At 41.7% G+C, this 17,606-nt stretch overlaps 1 protein-coding gene and 1 pseudogene across 2 annotated transcripts; one reads left to right on the top strand and one right to left on the bottom strand.

Moving 5' to 3' along the window:
- The first annotated feature begins 1,012 nt into the window (after nt 1–1,012).
- On the top strand, nt 1,013–3,697 carry LOC311108224 (4-galactosyl-N-acetylglucosaminide 3-alpha-L-fucosyltransferase 9-like). The gene is made up of 2 exons (XM_084150844.1): nt 1,013–1,078; nt 1,889–3,697. The coding sequence occupies exons 1-2, from the start codon at nt 1,048–1,050 to the stop codon at nt 2,998–3,000; spliced, it is 1,143 nt and encodes a 380-aa protein (XP_084006970.1). The 5' UTR covers nt 1,013–1,047; the 3' UTR covers nt 3,001–3,697.
- An 11,696-nt stretch (nt 3,698–15,393) lies between these two features.
- Nucleotides 15,394–16,275, bottom strand: LOC311108397 (ankyrin repeat domain-containing protein 9-like; annotated as a pseudogene). Its single transcript has one exon. The product of its transcript is annotated as an ankyrin repeat domain-containing protein 9-like (transcript).
- Nucleotides 16,276–17,606: the final 1,331 nt, after the last annotated feature.

The raw sequence follows: 17,606 nt of genomic DNA, 5'->3' as shown, positions 1-17,606 counted from the left end.
GGTCTTAGAGTTATAATGTAGTGTGAACCCACTAACAGAGGGGGGAGTTAGAAACTGTTGAAAGCATTCCAGGGTGAAGGGGACTAAGAAACGGTTTATAGCTGTGCGGAGCAAAGTGCCTTTGTGTGGTGCCAGAGCTCTCCATGATTAAAAATACAGATTATTTTTGCTGGTTACGGACCTTTGTTAAATTCATGATTAAACCAGAGAATTTACACCCTCTGGGAATTATTCAGAGCATTAAGTTTGATTAATTAGAGATAGAAATTCTCGTGACAGTAACGAGCTGAGATTAGGAGCACACTCTTAAAGGGAGTGCTCCTAATCTCAGCTTGTTACCTGTATAAAAGACACCTGTCCACAGAAGCAATCAATCAATCAGATTCCAAACTCTCCACCATGGCCAAGACCAAAGAGCTCTCCAAGGATGTCAGGGACAAGATTGTAGACCTACACAAGGCTGGAATGGGCTACAAGACCATCGCCAAGCAGCTTGGTGAGAAGGTGACAACAGTTGGTGCGATTATTGGCAAATGGAAGAAACACAAAATAACTGTCAATCTCCCTCGGCCTGGGGCTCCATGCAAGATCTCACCTCGTGGAGTTGCAATAAATTTCACAAAGGTTTAGTGCTTACCAGCTATTAAGTGATGTCAGATATGTTTGTTTAGTAAATCTTCTTGGCAGTCATTCTCCATATGCTTAGAAATCGAAGGTTCTTCCAGGTCCGGTAAGGGCAAATTGACTGCTCATTGGCTGTGGCTAAGGCCTTGCCCCGCCTCTAATTTTCCTCTGAAGCGTAATGAGTATGCTTTCTGTTTCTATTGCTGTAAGAGGGTCTGTCTGGTGTTTCTTCCTTTTCAAACTTAAACAATAGCTATATATTTTGAAGATAATTTGATACAGCGTCTCACAGTTTCAAATGTATTTACTTGAACAGATGACTACCAAAGTGACAGATAAAAAAGCTTGTACAGGTGCACAGTTCTCACTGGGAGTGTGTTTGAATTAAACCGCAAAACAAGAATAATCACCAAGCAAGGCTGAATGTGCTGTGACAAGAACAACCTGTTGACTGGTGAGTCTTTATCTTTCCCTCTTTCATTATTGAACTCCTTAAACTACAGACTTAAACTAAGACTAAGGTTTGCTAAGCAAACATGGTTTCTTAGTTTCATATGTCTGCTTGTAAATAGGAAGGGAGAGGATCCTATTTGAGGGTCATGATGTCAGAGTGAGTGCAGTTCCGAAAGTAAAAGAATCAAAAACACATATTGTCTTTTACTGTATTGGTAAACCCTCATGTCAAGTCTAGTTGAATGTTTTTTTTTACAAAATAGCACAGGATAAGGTAGCACAAAGCAGAACAGCAAGTGTAGAGATGAAAGGTCACTTTAAAGTTTAAAGCATCTCACCCACCATTGTAAAAAGACCATAAACTTGTGTTCTACTGAGAACAAAACTTAACTATTAACTTAGACATAAAACTGAGGAGTTGGGTATGTAGTGAAAGAGTGAGCGTTGGGAACATTTCCTTATTGGAAGGAGGAGGTTTACATCCCAGTTAATGGGTTCATGAGTGGTTGTCTTTCATGTACAGGGTGAAAGCAAATGAATAAATAATAGAAAAGTGGCTATTTTCCCCCATTATGGACAAAAGCAGACTAGGTACATTTGAAGCTAGTCTGACTAAATTAGGAAGAAGATTTTCGGTTGGTTCACTTTTGCTGATGTGTAACAGGATGTGGTTTACAGTTCTGGGCTGACATATACTTTGTGCAGTTGTTGCATTTGCTATGTTCTCATACTTCCTGTTCACAAAACAGGTTGTTAATAAGTCAAACAAGATTGATATGACTTAAAATAATAAGTTCTCTCTTTTTTGCAGGACCAAAAATGCTGTCTGGATCGGTACGTGTCGTCCTGTTCTCGATTCTTGGTCTAGGAGGATTTCTGATGCTGTTTTTAATGTACTTTAAATCAGTTCCATCTCAGATCTGTCCTCCCCAGCCTGCTTTGCCAGGTCATTACTCAAAGCGACCTGAGAACAGCTCCTTGTCTAAGAAGCAGCCAAAGCCAGACAAGCCCATCATGCTGTTGTGGTTCTGGCCTGAAAACCGCAGGTTTGATTTTAGCGATTGTGCCACTTTCTTCAACATTGATGGCTGCCACCTGACCGATGACAGGTCTCTGTACAACAAGGCAGACGGTGTGCTCATCTTTCACAAATCCATCAAACACGATTTATCCAATTTGCCTCCATCACCTCGACCACCATTCCAGAAGTGGATCTGGTATCATGTGGAATCACCTACAAACACAATTAGGATACCTGGTCTAGATAACCTTTTCAACTTGACCTTGAGTTATAGGGAGGACGCAGACATCCCTGTTCGTTGGCATTTGACCGCAAGGAAAGGCCAGGGTGAAGACTTTGTGCTGCCCAAGAAGGATAAATTAGTTTGCTGGATTGTGAGTAACAATAACCCTGCAACTGGAACAGGGGTACGGTATAACTATTACAAAGAACTTGTCAAACATATTAAAGTGGATCTCTTTGGCAGGGCCTTTGCAAAACTATTGAGATATGAGGACTACTACTCAACACTCTCCAGCTGTAAGTTTTACCTCTCCTTTGAGAATTCAGTCCACAAAGACTACATCACTGAGAAGCTAAACGGACCACTTGCAGCAGGAACTGTGCCAGTAGTATTGGGCCCACCGAGACAGAACTATGAAGACTTTGTCCCAGGAGATTCCTTCATCCATATTAATGACTTTCCCAATGCAAAAGCCCTGGCTAAATTCCTCCTCAAGTTGGACAAGGATGATGAGGCATATCTGCGCTACTTTCAATGGCGTAGAAACTTCTCTGCTCAGCAACATCTGGTTCAACTGAGTCAAGAGTTCATCCAAGCTATTTGTTATGGATGTGACCATGTGGGCAAACATAAAGAATATAGGGTTGTTCACGATCTTTACAAGTGGTATTTTGTGTAATTAGTCACTTATGATTAGCTATTACCATCCTTCACATGCCTATTATCTTCAATATACCAAAAAGGAATCTTGATTTATCCCACAGCACTTAGGGAGCGCATACACCGCACCATATGTCGATCTGCTGTTCTGCTGGTTCGTTCGGCACTGTGTGTTTTAGTGACCACCCGCAGGTTGGCATCTGACTGCCAAAAAACATGTAGAATCAGTTTACACTGTTTGCAAATTATGTCTGGTGTAACCGGTGTGAAATGGCTAGCTAGTTAGTGTTGCGCACTAGTAGCGTTTCAATCGGTGACGTTACTCGCTCTGAGAACGTGAAGTAGTTGTTTCCCTTGCTCTGCAAGGGCCGCGACTTTTGTGGAGCGACGGGTAACGGTGCTTCGAGGGTGACTGTTGTCGATGTGTGCAGAGGGTCCCTGGTTCAAGCCCAGGTAGGGGCGAGGAGAGGGACGGAAGCAACACTGTTACGCTGGCACTCTGTTCAGAGGTGCTAAGTACTCTCAGCCAACAAACACTACCGATGTGTCCGTGCCTTTACACTCACACTTGTCTATGAAAACTCGATACTCGTAGACTGGCCTACTATATAAGGGCCTTCTCAGAGAAGGCCTGTAAGAAATGTTCTCTGGTTCTGTTCTGGAGGTGTTTCCCTGCTGCAACTTGTAATAAACCAGATTTGTTTTTGATTGATATTATAAACGACTGCTCTCCTTTTGTTTCACCTGGAAATTCTCTTTACCACTGTGTTATTGTATATGGTTGTCTCACCTAGCTACCTTAAGATGAATGCACCAACTGTAAGTTGCCATGGATCAGAATGTCTGCCAAATTACTACAATTGTAATTTCTCAGGTTATGAATCCAATGTACAAAAGCCTTGAAAGCAGCACAACTTGTTTCTTTCTAACTTTTGTACAGTCTAAACATAAATGCAGGCTATTTATTGTGTGAAAATCAATAGTTTCTAAAAGCTGGTAGCTTTGCAACTTTAACAGAGTGGAGTTTCTATTATGCAGAATGAAATACTACATTTTAAAGTTTATGGCAGCAAGACCAAAATAAGTAACACGTGTATGGGAACATTGAATAATTCAATATCTATAACAAACATTTCTATGTGAATTTGGTCGGGTTACCCAAAAAGTTAAATATTACAGCTTTATTCTTTCGGCCACCCAGTGGGTGTGTTTTCAGGGATTTAATTAAATGTATTCAGTGCGTGCAAGCAGCCACACCCGCAGAGCTAGTTCTGCACCTGCATAAGGTAAACTGAGAAGTGCTTCCCACCTAGCATTTTTAAATTAAGTCATCTCTCTCTCTCTCTATATATATATATATATATATATAAAACACAGAATCTCAAACACCAAACATAATGTTCATAAATCTAAGTGTTGTGTAGTGTGATTTCTTCGTGACCTCCCTGTATGAGTCCGTCTGGATTTCAGCTCTGGGTTTGCCAAACCAACAGTGGTTACCTGGTTCACTTGAGGTCCAGTTGAAGATAATGGAGGTTGAGGTAGCGAGTTTGTTGATGTCACCTCATTCACTGTGTTCAGTCGAGGGTTTGATGGCTCCATGTTTATATTTTAGGGTAAATAAATAGGGTAAATATTACTTTATTGGTCCCCTGATATAAATTAATATCAAATGATCAACAACAGACACATAGCACAGATCTGTGCATTCAAATTGCCATAGATAAAATGCAATTGTGTTCGTTGTCCGTAGCTTATGCCTCCCATACCATAAACCCACCAACACCATGGGGCACTCTGTTCACAATGTTGACATCAGAAAACCGATCGCCCACACGACGTGAGGCCGGTTGGACGTATCGTCAAATTCTCTAAAACAATGTTGGAGGTGGCTTATGGTAGATAAATTGTCATTAAATTCTCTGGCAACAGCTCTGGTAGACATTCCTGCAGTCAGCATGCCAAATGCACAATCCTTCAAAACTTGAGAAATCTGTGGCATTGTGTTGTGTGACTAAACTGCACATTTTAGAGTGGCCTTTTATTGTCCCAAGCAAAAGGTGCACCTGTGAAATGATCATGCTGTTTAATCAGCTTCTTGATATGCCACACCTGTCAGGTGGATGGATTATCTTGGCTAAGGAGAAATGCTCACTAACAGGGATGTAAACAAATTTGTGCCCAAAATCCGAGAGAAATATGTTTTTTGTGCGTATGGAAAATTTCTGGGATCTTGTAATTCAGCTCATGAAACATAGGACCAACACTTTACATGTTGCATTTATATTTTGGTTCAGTATACATTCTAGAATTTACTTTCATAATAACAAAGAACAAATGTGTGTGCCTGAGGGGAAATAAACATGTAATTTGCACTAATGTAAATTAACATAGATGATAGAACCTATTCTCTTTTCCTTACGAGATGAGCGAATCATCACTGGTTCATACACACATAGGACAGGGACATAGAGCCTAGTTAATACAACACTACTATAGACAGAAATAGAATAGAAATGGTGTCTTTGTGACGAGTACTGAGGATACGAAGAGGCAGGACGCAGGAATCAACAATGTAAAGGTTTACTTAACACTGAGCAATAGAACAACAAAGAGTGAGTACACGACAAGACACTAACAATCACACACAACACAACACTGAACAGTGCAGGGCTATAAAGGGGTGGTGATGAGATGAGGTGCAGGTGTGCTGGAGGTGATTAGGGTGCGTTGGGTTTCCATTCCGGTGTTGCCGAGGTGATGCGCTCATACCGGTGGCTCAGTAGACCGGCGAATCCGAGCGCCGGAGGGGAACAATGGGAGGAGACGTGACAGTCTTCTTGTAGGCACTTACTCCGCCATGGTTCTTTGGACAAAGCCTACTGGGAAATGAATGGCGTTTCTGTAGGGTTTTTGGTTAAACGCCGAAAATAAGATCTGTGGTAAACACAGGCTTAGGAGATCTTATACGTTTTGTTCTATTAGATAAACTTAATCAGCCGATGTCACTTTTCGTGAATTTTGAAGCATTTATGTAATATAAAAAAGCACATAAAGGCTTCATAATTCATAAAGGTCACATTAACTGACTGATATTATCTCATAGAACAAAACGATCTCCTAAGCCTGTGTTAACCTCAGACCTTATTTACGGCGTTTATCCCAAATCCCTATTCTTTCCCCATAGAAATGGCTGAACGAACCAGAGGTTACTCAAGCTGGCGAGCTCTATACCATGCCTTCTTAACTGCCCGTGGGAAGATTAATTCAGTTGTAATGATTTTAATTAAATATAAAACTTCAGTCTTACAGACAGCATTATGTTAATAAATATTATTTATTAACATTAGTATTATTATTATTATTATTATTATTATTATTATTATTATTATTATAAATGTAGTGTGTAACAAGAGGTATTACAGAGTATTATGGGTTTGATTATGATCATGCTATCTCGTACCTATCCAGCTCTGATTCTGGGTCAGCTCCTGATTTCAGCGCCTCTCACACGCCTTTCACTGCTGTCCAGGTGGCTCTGCATTCCTCCCTACATGAACTGCAGCAGCTCTGACAGGGGTAAGGACATGACGGTCGTGATCATTAGGCACCAAACAGAAGAAAACAGACTTCAACAAGGCGGGACTACATGGACACTTCCCATAACAAAACGCTCATAGTCGTTTTCCTAGGAAAACTTTTTTTTTCATTTCTCAAATGAATACAACCTGGAGGTGGACAGGTCAGAAAGTAGTGTGAACAGCTCTGATGGTGTGACACAATATTGTGCTGTAGTGTTGGGGGTGTACCTGACCGTAGCTCCTATAGCTCTGCATCACTCAGTAGTCCCACACACAGCAGCAAAGCCCGGCTCACATACAGCTGCTGATCCAGAGGGGGTTGACCTAGGCCTGGCACAGCAACCGCAGCACCTGGACATACGCACACACAGTCACACACACAATCAACAACATTGTCATAAATACACATATCATCACAACACTAAAAGACTTGGTTGTACACTCACCTGTATAAGTAGTGGACTCTCCCTGTCCTTAGGAAGAATCCACAAAACACGAGTCTGGGAATGTTGAAGACTTCAGCTATTTCAATGCCAAAAATGATAGATTGAATAGACACTTAGTAGAGAATGAATGACTGACTATCCAGTTCAACATCAGTTTACCATCTCACCTCATACTTGTATTGGAGACGGGCCTTTTTGTTCTTCAACACCAGGTTCCCCATGATCCTGGACCTCTGTCAGGCCTAGAAGAAAAATAACACTTATATTACAAGAGAAAGAGATGGGACAAAGTCGCAGACAGTTTGACACCTTTTTTTATAACCTCTAGCTATCTCCCCTTCCCTTACCTGTTGACAGCCTGCACCAGCCCAGTGAGCACACTGTCCACCCAGCACTCCAGGATGTTCTCCAGCAGCTTCCAGCACACACTCTGCCCCACCATGTCAGAGCGCGTTTAGGAAGAGAAGCGAGGGGCCAGCACCTCAAACATTAACCCTGCAGAAAGAGACACAATCATGTAACTCTTCTGATGAATGGAAAAGTGTTGCAGTTGACAATCATCAATGCTGGAGGAACACATGTTGAATGCAGCCTTGCTTACCACTGTGTCCAAGAACACAAGCCTTCCCCAGTGCATGGGCCACAAAAGTCAGGGAGAAGTCTTTTCCATCTGGTAACAACAAAATATATTGACAGTGACACACAATAACATACATGTTCAGTGTAGACAGTTAAAGTTAAAACAGCCGTAAATAGGCCCTTAATCAGAATGTACTATACTGTATAAAATAATTACTATCTTCTGCATGAACATACAAACCTCTGAGCCTGACAGGTTCTCTCCAGCGCAGTCTAAGGATGTTTCTAGAAGCCAATTAAATACTTAGTCTCCCCAATAATCAAACATGTATAATGGCAAAGTTAAGAGCTTGTCAGTGAAATATAACCAAATTGAATAGATATTACCCCCGTATAAACACGTATCGTTCTTGTATTGTATCTGCCTACGTATCGGATTGTCCTGAAAAAGAAAAATAGCCCCACAGTGGACATACACTATATGACCAAAAGTATGTGGACACCTGCTAGTAAAACATCTCATTCCAAAATCACGGGCATTCATATGGAGTTGGTTCCCCCTTTGGTGCTATAACAGCCTCCACTAGATGTTGGAACATTGCTGCGGGGACTTGCTTACATTCAGCCACAAGAGCATTAGTGAGGTCGAGCACTGATGTTGGGCGATTAGGCCTGGCTCGCAGTTGGCGTTCCAATTCATCCCATAGGTGTTCGATTGGGTTGAGGTCAGGGCTCCGTGCAGGCCAGTTAAGTTCTTCCACACTGATCTCGACAAACTATTTCTGTATGGACCTCGGTTTGTGCACGGTGGCATTGTCATGCTGAAACAGGAAAGGGCCTTCCCCAAACTGTTGCCACAAAGTTGGAAGCACAGAATCGTCTAGAATGTCATTGTATGCTGTAGCGTTAACATTTCCCTTCACTGGAACTAAGGGGCCTAGCCCGAATAATGAAAAACAACCCCAAACCATTATTCCTCCTCCACCAAACTTTACAGTTGGCATTATGCATTGGGCCAGGTAGCGTTCTATTGGAGTCCTCCAAACCCAGATTCGTCCGACCAGATGGTGAAGCGTGATTCATCACTCCAGAGAACGCATTTCCACTGCTCCAGAGTCCAATGGTGGCAAGCTTTACACCACTCCTGCCGACGCTTGGTATTGCGCAAGGTGATCTTAGGCTTGTGTGCAGCTGCTCGGCCATGGAAACCCATTTCATGAATCTCCTGACGAACAGTTCTTGTGCTGACGTTGCTTCCAGAGGAAGTTTGGAGCTCGGTAGTGAGTGTTGCAACTGAGGACAGACGATTTTAACATGCGCTACGCGCTTCAGCACTCCTGTTCTGTGAGCTTGTGTGGCCTACCACTTCACGGCTGAGACGTTGTTGCTCCTAGACGTTTCCACTTCACCAGTTGACCAGGGCAGCTCTAGCTGGGCAGAAATATGACGAACTGACTTGTTGGAAAGATGGCATCCTATGACGGTGCCATGTTGAAAGTCACTGAGCTCTTCAGTAAGGCCATTCTACTGCCAACGTTTGTCTATGGAGATTGCATGGCTGTGTGCTTGATTTTATACACCTGTCAGCAACAGGTGTGGCTGAAATAGCCAAATCCACTCATTTGAAGGGGTGTCCACATACTTTTGTATATATAGTGTATATAACATTTTGGAATGAAACTTCTTAAAATCTATTTGATGTTTTAACATCAGCTATGCAAAACCCCAACTGCTACATGACATACCTTGTGTAAAAGCAAAAATGAGCCTTGACATCGCAACATATTGTAAAAACTGTTCTGTTGATATTGTCCTAACATGACAGCTAACAGTTATGCTACTGGTATGACAATAACATCACTAGCTAGCTATTACAGTTGTCACTCAGAAATAAAGTGAAGTGCATCACAGCCTAACAAAGCTCCGGTAAGGACAATGCACCCTCTCTCATTTTTTAACTGCATTTTTCAGTGAGAGTGCGCACAGACACACATGCTCACACAGAGAGTGGGTGAAAGTCTAAACAAAATTTGGACCTGATTCATGATTTTGCTCTAATAAAACATGTTTGACTAACTGACAGTATTCAGACCCCTTCACTTTTTTCACATTTTGTTATGTTACAGCCTTATTCTAAAATTGATTAAATAAAACATTTTCCTCATCAATCTATACACAGTACCCAATATTGACAAAGAGAAAACGTTTTTTAGAAATGGTTGCGAATTCATAAAAAATAAAAAAAACAGAAAAACCTTATTTACATAAGTATTCAGCCACTTTTCTATGAGACTGAAAATTGAGCTCAGGTGTATCCTGTTTCCATTGATCATCCTTGAGATGTTTCTACAACCTGTGGTAAATTCAATTGATTGGACATGATTTGGAAAGGCCCACACCTGTCTTTATAAGGTCCCACAGTTGACAGTGCATGTCAGAGCAAAAACCAAGCCATGAGGTCAAAGGAATTGTCTGTAGCACTCTGAGACAGGATTGTGTTGAGGCACAGATCTGGGGAAGGGTACCAAAAAATGTCTGCAGCATTGAAGTTCCCCAAGATCACAGTGGCCTCCATCATTCTTAAACTGCGCAATCGGGGTAGAAGGGCTTTGGTCATGGAGGTGACCAAGAACCCGATGGTCACTCTGACAGAGCTCCAGAGTTCCTCTGTGGAGATGGGAGAAGCTTCCAGAAGGACAACCATCTCTGCAGCACTCCACCAATCAGGCCTTTTTGGTAGAGTGGCCAGACAGAAGCCACTCCTCATTAAAAGGCACATGAAGAGCCCGCTTGGAGTTTGCCAAAAGGCACCTAAAGGACTCTCTGACCATGTGAAACAAGATTCTCTGGTCTGATGAAACCAAGATTGAACTCTTTGGCCTGAATGCCAAGTGTCACTTCTGGAAACCTGGCACCATCCCTACGGTGAAGCATGGTGGTGGCAGAGTCAAGCTGTGGGGATGTTTTTCAGTGGCAGGGACTGGGAGACTAGTAAGGATCGAGGGAAAGATAAATGGAGCAAAGTACAGAGAGACCTTTGATGAAAACCAGCTCCAGAGCGCTCAGGACCTCAGACTGGTGCAAAGGGTCACCTTCGAACAGGACAACGACCCGAAGCACACAGCAAAGACAACGCAGGAGTGGCTTCGGGACAAGTCTCTGAATGTCCTTGAGTGGCCCAGCCAGAACCCGGACTTGAACCCGATGGAATATCTCTAGGGAGACCTGCAACGCTCCCCATCCAACCTGAATGAGCTTGAGAGGATCTGCAGAGAAGAATGGGAGAAACTCCCCAAATACAGGTGTGCCAAGCTTGTAGTGTCATACCCCAGAAGACTCAAGGCTGTAATTGCTGCCAAAAGTGCTTCAACAACGTACTGAGTAAAGGGTCTGAATACTTATGTAAATGTGATATTTCAATTTAATCCATTTTAGAATAATGGTGTAACGTAACAAAATGTGAAAAATGTCAAGAGGTCTGAATACTTTCTGAATGCACTCTAACTAACTAATACAAATGGTGCAGTAATCTAATGTTTCACGGCAGAAAAGTGTGTGCTAGCGCACCAACAGAAGGTGAATTTAGCCAACCTTATTCCCCTCTCTTAGCGCCATATCAAGCCCCTCTTACATTTACGTCATTTAGCAGACGCTCTTATCCAGAGCGACTTACAATTAGTGAATGCATACATGTTTTTTATTTATTTCATACTGGCCCCCCGTGGGAAACGAACCCACATCCCTGCCGGCCAAACCCTCCCCTACCTTGGACCAATTGTGCCCATGGGTCTCCCGGTCGCGACCGGCTGCGACAGAGCCTGGACTCGAACCAGGATCTCTAGTGGCACAGCTAGCCTTAGACCACTGCGCCACTCGGGAGTCTTAAGACCTAGTTAGCTAACTAGCTATAATAGTTGGATAACTACAGCAAGCTAGTTAGCAAACGAGCTAGTTATGCTTTCCCGCCTTGTTTACTACCTAGGTAACTTAGCATCTGACTGCAGGTAACATTACCCAGAGTAACGTTAGCAAAAAAAAAAATCTCTAGCAGCTAACGTTAGCTAGCTAGCTACATAACTAACGTAATTTAGCTGTACGCACACACACCAATGACTAGCTAATCACCAGCAATTGCTATAAATTCAGTTGTTAAATTGTGCACCCATAAGATTACAGACCATTTTCAGTGATGTTAGAACATCTGACAATTTGACAAGCTAAATTTGTTGAAAAATAAATAAACATTTAATATTTTATTGTGGACATTTCCATGAAGCCACCATAATTTAATCAATATAGGCTATGCAATATATATATATTTTTCTTCTTCTTCGTTGATCTCATGTTTTCAATGAGTACAGAAAGCTAGCTGTCAGGCTGATATTTAGCTACATTTGGACCAAAATGGACGGACTAAACATAACCCAATTTGTGACTACTATTTTTGGACTAAATAGCGGCCACGACAGACGGACCTGATATCTCCCAATATTTGACATCCGTGGACGTCATGTGCTGAGTGGGTTAAATCAAAACGCGTAAAAAAAATGCATAGCTAGATTTCCTAAATCTGAATTGGCCCCATAGTGTTACACAGTAGGCTTAGTTTTTTTCTTCATGTTTTTCCAGATTTCTAAAAATGATTTGACATATAGGTGATTAATCACTTATTAGACAAGATAAACACTAATTTCACATAAACAAACACAATTTGAAGTTGTTACAGTGGAGTCCCTCTTAAGGAACACAGAACAGATCATGATAAAATATAGATTATGCTGATTGGAGAATAATAACAAGTGTTTTGGCATTCATCAGGCCACAAAATGATTCATCAAAGTTACTTCAGTAGGTTTTTCAGGTCCCTCCATTGAAAGAAAAAGAATTTGGGCCCACACATACAGACGCCTGCCATGCAGTACCTGTCCTGATCTTAGAGCCCCCTCTGGTGGATATTTTAATTGACAAAAACTGCAGCCAGTCTACATTTCCCATGTCTCTGCAAGTCTGTCTGAGAGACTGTATTGTCTATCCATCATCAGCGTACTGTCAGTGCTAATCATCAGGATCATTATTATTGTCATAACTTTAATTTCAGCAACCCAGATATACTGCCACGAGAGACTATCATCACTGTAATGTAGGCCTTATATTTGTGTGTTCATAAGGCTTAAAACCCATGTCAAACCCACAAATCATTTACAAGCAAATATCACACAGTATAAGGGTAATATAACAAGTCTTTATCTAGCTCTTTGCCAAATATGACATAAAATATTAGCGTCTGGACAGCTACTGCCACGAGAGACTATCATCATTGTAATGTTTGTGTTTTTATAAGGCTTGAAATCCATGTCAAACCCACAAATCATGTATAAGCAAATATCACACTGTTTTAGGGTAATATAACATGCCTTTATACAGTTCTTTGCCAATTGTGACACAAACCTCATATGAATGCTTATCAATTATTTATGAAGCATTTATAAAGGCCTTATAAAGGGCATGTGAAGGTAGGCCCCACATGAGGGAGGATTAAAACAATACATAGACAGCACAATGACATATCTGGGCTACAGTATGCCAGCAGAGGGTGGAGTTGTGTCACTCTGCCTCTCCCGCTGCTGACTGCCCAAAACTACTCATGTTCAAAGTTAAGGCCTTTGGGCAAAATAACATATACCAATCAATCAATATGCATATAAGCCTAGGGAGGATAAACAGAGAAACTAAAAAGGTTACCCAACCCCTCTTCCCAATCTTCTTATCAGTGGGCTAAACACCTGGTCCTCTCCTTCCTTTCAAATGATAAAAGCATGAATAGAAGAAACGATGCTGCGAGTTTCAATTTATTAGTTTCTCAAGTTTTCATTTCTCTTGACCATTATGTTGATAATGAGGAAAGCCATCACTGGAGAAGCATAGTGGAATTGTTAGCAGCATTTGAAATATGTTTAAAAGTTCCTAGATCAAAATTCCTATTAAGATATTAAACATATTTCAGGTAATCATTTTATACAGATAACAAATTACACATTTTCTGTAGGCTAAAAATGCGATGGAAATATGTTGTTATACTGTATGTAGTCTCCAATCTGAGACAGTTGCATACAACTTATATAAAAAGGTTTTAAGAAAAATAAAATGATTTACCAAATACATCTTCCATTTTATTTGAAACTTGAATCACAGCTATTATCATAATTAGCACCCATTCATATAGCCTATTCATTTCATACAGGGGTTTGCATTGATAAAATCATACATAGACCTACATGCTCATCACACAGATATCTTGATCAATCATGCTAAAACATTTACAGTGGGGAAAAAAAGTATTTAGTCAGCCACCAATTGTGCAAGTTTTCCCACTTAAAAAGATGAGAGAGGCCTGTAATTTACATCATAGGTACAAGTCAACTATGACAGACAAATTGAGGAAAAAAAATCCAGAAAATCACATTGTAGGATTTTTTATGAATTTATTTTCAAATTATGGTGGAAAATAAGTATTTGGTCACCTACAAACAAGCAAGATTTCTGGCTCTCACAGACCTGTAACTTCTTCTTTAAGAGGCTCATCTGTCCTCCACTAGTTACCTGTATTAATGGCACCTGTTTGAACTTGTTATCAGTATAAAAGACACCTGTCCACAACCTCAAACAGTCACACTCCAAACTCCACTATGGCCAAGACCAAAGAGCTGTCAAAGGACACCAGAAACAAAATTATAGACCTGCACCAGGCTGGGAAGACTGAATCTGCAATAGGTAAGCAGCTTGGTTTGAAGAAATCAACTGTGGGAGCAATTATTAGGAAATGGAAGACATACAAGACCACTGATAATCTCCCTCGATCTGGGGCTCCACGCAAGATCTCACCCCGTGGGGTCAAAATGATCACAAGAACGGTGAGCAAAAATCCCAGAACCACACGGGGGGACCTAGTGAATGACCTGCAGAGAGCTGGGACCGAAGTAACAAAGCCTACCATCAGTAACACACTACGCCGCCAGGGACTCAAATCCTGTAGTGCCAGACGTGTCCCCCTGCTTAAGCCAGTACATGTCCAGGCCTGTCTGAAGTTTGCTAGAGTGCATTTGGATGATCCAGAAGAGGATTGGGAGAATGTCATATGGTCAGATGAAACCAAAATAGAACTTTTTGGAAAAAACTCAACTCGTCGTGTTTGGAGGACAAAGAATGCTGAGTTGCATCCAAAGAACACCATACCTACTGTGAAGCATGGGGGTGGAAACATCATGCTTTGGGGCTGTTTTTCTGCAAAGGGACCAGGGCGACTGATCCGTGTAAAGGAAAGAATGAATGGGGCCATGTATCGTGAGATTTTGAGTGAAAACCTCCTTCCATCAGCAAGGGCATTGAAGATGAAACGTGGCTGGGTCTTTCAGCATGACAATGATCCCAAACACACTGCCCGGGCAACGAAGGAGTGGCTTCGTAAGAAGCATTTCAAGGTCCTGGAGTGGCCTAGCCAGTCTCCAGATCTCAACCCCATAGAAAATCTTTGGAGGGAGTTGAAAGTCTGTGTTGCCCAGCGACAGCCCCAAAACATCACTGCTCTAGAGGAGATCTGCATGGAGGAATGGGCCAAAATACCAGCAACAGTGTGTGAAAACCTTGTGAAGACTTACAGAAAACGTTTGACCTGTGTCATTGCCAACAAAGGGTATATAACAAAGTATTGAGAAACTTTTGTTATTGACACAAATACTTATTTTCCACCATAATTTGCAAATAAATTCATTAAAAATCCTACAATGTGATTTTCTGGATTTTTTTTTCTCATTTTGTCTGCAGTTTGCAGGGTAGTGGTTTCAAGGAGAAGGGTATGGGAAGCTCATCCAGGCTATCAGGGAACTGCTCTGGGGGAAGCTGCCTCAGAATTGTTTGAATAGCGATGAGAAACAATGGAGCTGGAATCTGTCCAACGAGATATTTGAATTTGCGCTCACCAAGGATTTTGGAAGAGTGCACTCTTCATTTTGAAACGAATCTCGGGCATAAACATTAACAAGTTGTCAAGACGCAGCTTTTTGGGCCCAATGTTCACTTTGGAGTCCCACAGCTGTTCCAAAATTACATCCAGTGGTGTCATACCGTTTTGATCCTCTGCCAGTGGCAAGGCACCGTTGCCCAATAACAGAATGACTGCTTCGGAGCGCAGGAGCTCACAGGCCAGATGTAGTGGGGTCTTACCGTCCTCCATGTGAAAACATCCGCCTCGGTTCATATATGACCGCAGACTAGGTAGTCAATGTACTTCTTGCAGTATGAGACCCAGTATGTCCCGTCTGTCATACCTGACAGCCATCGTCAAATGGATGGACAGCAACAAAAGCGCTCGCCGGGCATGGCCAGTGCTTCATCAGTGTAGTGACTGAGCAAGTATTGAGTGTAGGCTTGGTGGTCATGTACGATACCGTACAGCAATGCCTCTGAGGGAGTGTAGGATCTCTGTCTCACATCCTCCTCCCAGTAAAAAATATCCATTGTCCGCATGTTCTCCAACATCTAAACAGGCTTTAGGTCCCGCACCGCCTGGTAGAAGAGAAAAGATTGGAATTTTTGTTGCTTGCATTTGTCGTCCGTATGGAGTCTACTAGATTTGTTCGTAGCCGACGTAGACATGATCTGAGGTCCGATTGCTTTCCTAATGCCCGTCATTCCTATCCTTCAACGAGACCACAGTAGTTCAGGCATAAACTAGGCTATTTATAAAATAGAAAATTGCACAAACTGTCCGTGGTATTAGGTTAAAATGCTTGTATTGTTTATATGTAGGCCGGCCTGTTCTAATAAATGCCTTCAAGCACACACATACACATACTCACACTACGTTCACACATAGGCTACAGGACCCACATCTCACAGCGCCCGCTACCCCCAGAGGTATCGGGTGAGCCTTCCTCTAGAGTCACCCCCCTCCAAGCATTGCAGTGTAAATAGAATTGTCTCATTGAGCCAAATGCTCTACAGCAAAATTCTTAATAGCAGAGATATCTTCCTTGTATTCCTTATGTTTTATTGAGATTTTACCTGAAATTGTTTTAACAATCTGTTACATTCTAAAATTGTAGCCGTACCTTTAAGCAGTGGTGGAAAAAGTACCCAATTGTCATACTTGAGTAAAAGTATTAATACCTTAATAGAAAGTTACTCAAGTTAAAGTGAAAGTCAGCCAGTAAAATACTACTTGAGTAAAAGTTTAAAAAAAATTGTTTTAAATATACTTAAGTATCTAAAGTAAATGTAATTGCTAAAATATACTTAAGTATCAAAAGTAAAAGTATAAATAGTTTCACATTCCTTATATTAAGCAAAGCATTTTCTTGTTTTTAAAATGATTGGATAGCCAGGGTCACATTCCAACAGGCCAGACGCAGTAGGGATGACGACGTGTTCTCTTGATAAGGAGTTCTCACATTGAAGGTTGATATGGCAGCCATTTCGGAGTGTCATGTAGGGATGGACAGCTCTACCCCGGGGTGTCATCCTCTGGTGGTGCGGTTCCTGAAAGGCGTGCGACGGCTTGGACCAGGGTCTAAGCCTATTGCACCGACCTGGGACCTGCCGTTGGTCCTGGATACTCTGTGTGAGCTTCCGTTTGAACCATTGAAGTCTGTGGACCTGAAGGTCCTTTCCTACAAGACTGCCCTGCTCATGGCCTTGGCGTCGGCCAAGCTAGTTCAAATCAAATCAAATCAAATCAATTTTTATTGGTCACATGCGCCGAATACAACAGGTGCAGACATTACAGTGAAATGCTTACTTACAGCCTTTAACCAACAGTGCATTTATTTTTAACAAAAAAAGTAAAAATAAAACAACAACAAAAAAAGTGTTGAGAAAAAAAAGAGCAGAAGTAAAATAAAGTAACAGTAGGGAGGCTATATACAGGGGGTACCGTTGCAGAGTCAATGTGCGGGGGCACCGGCTAGTTGAGGTAGTTGAGGTAATATGTACATGTGGGTAGAGTTAAAGTGACTATGCATAAA

Source organism: Coregonus lavaretus, assembly GCF_964263955.1.
Source record: "Coregonus lavaretus genome assembly, chromosome: 33".
In the NCBI taxonomy this organism is placed as follows: Eukaryota; Metazoa; Chordata; class Actinopteri; order Salmoniformes; family Salmonidae; genus Coregonus; species Coregonus lavaretus.
This window is presented reverse-complemented; position numbering and strand designations above follow the sequence as displayed.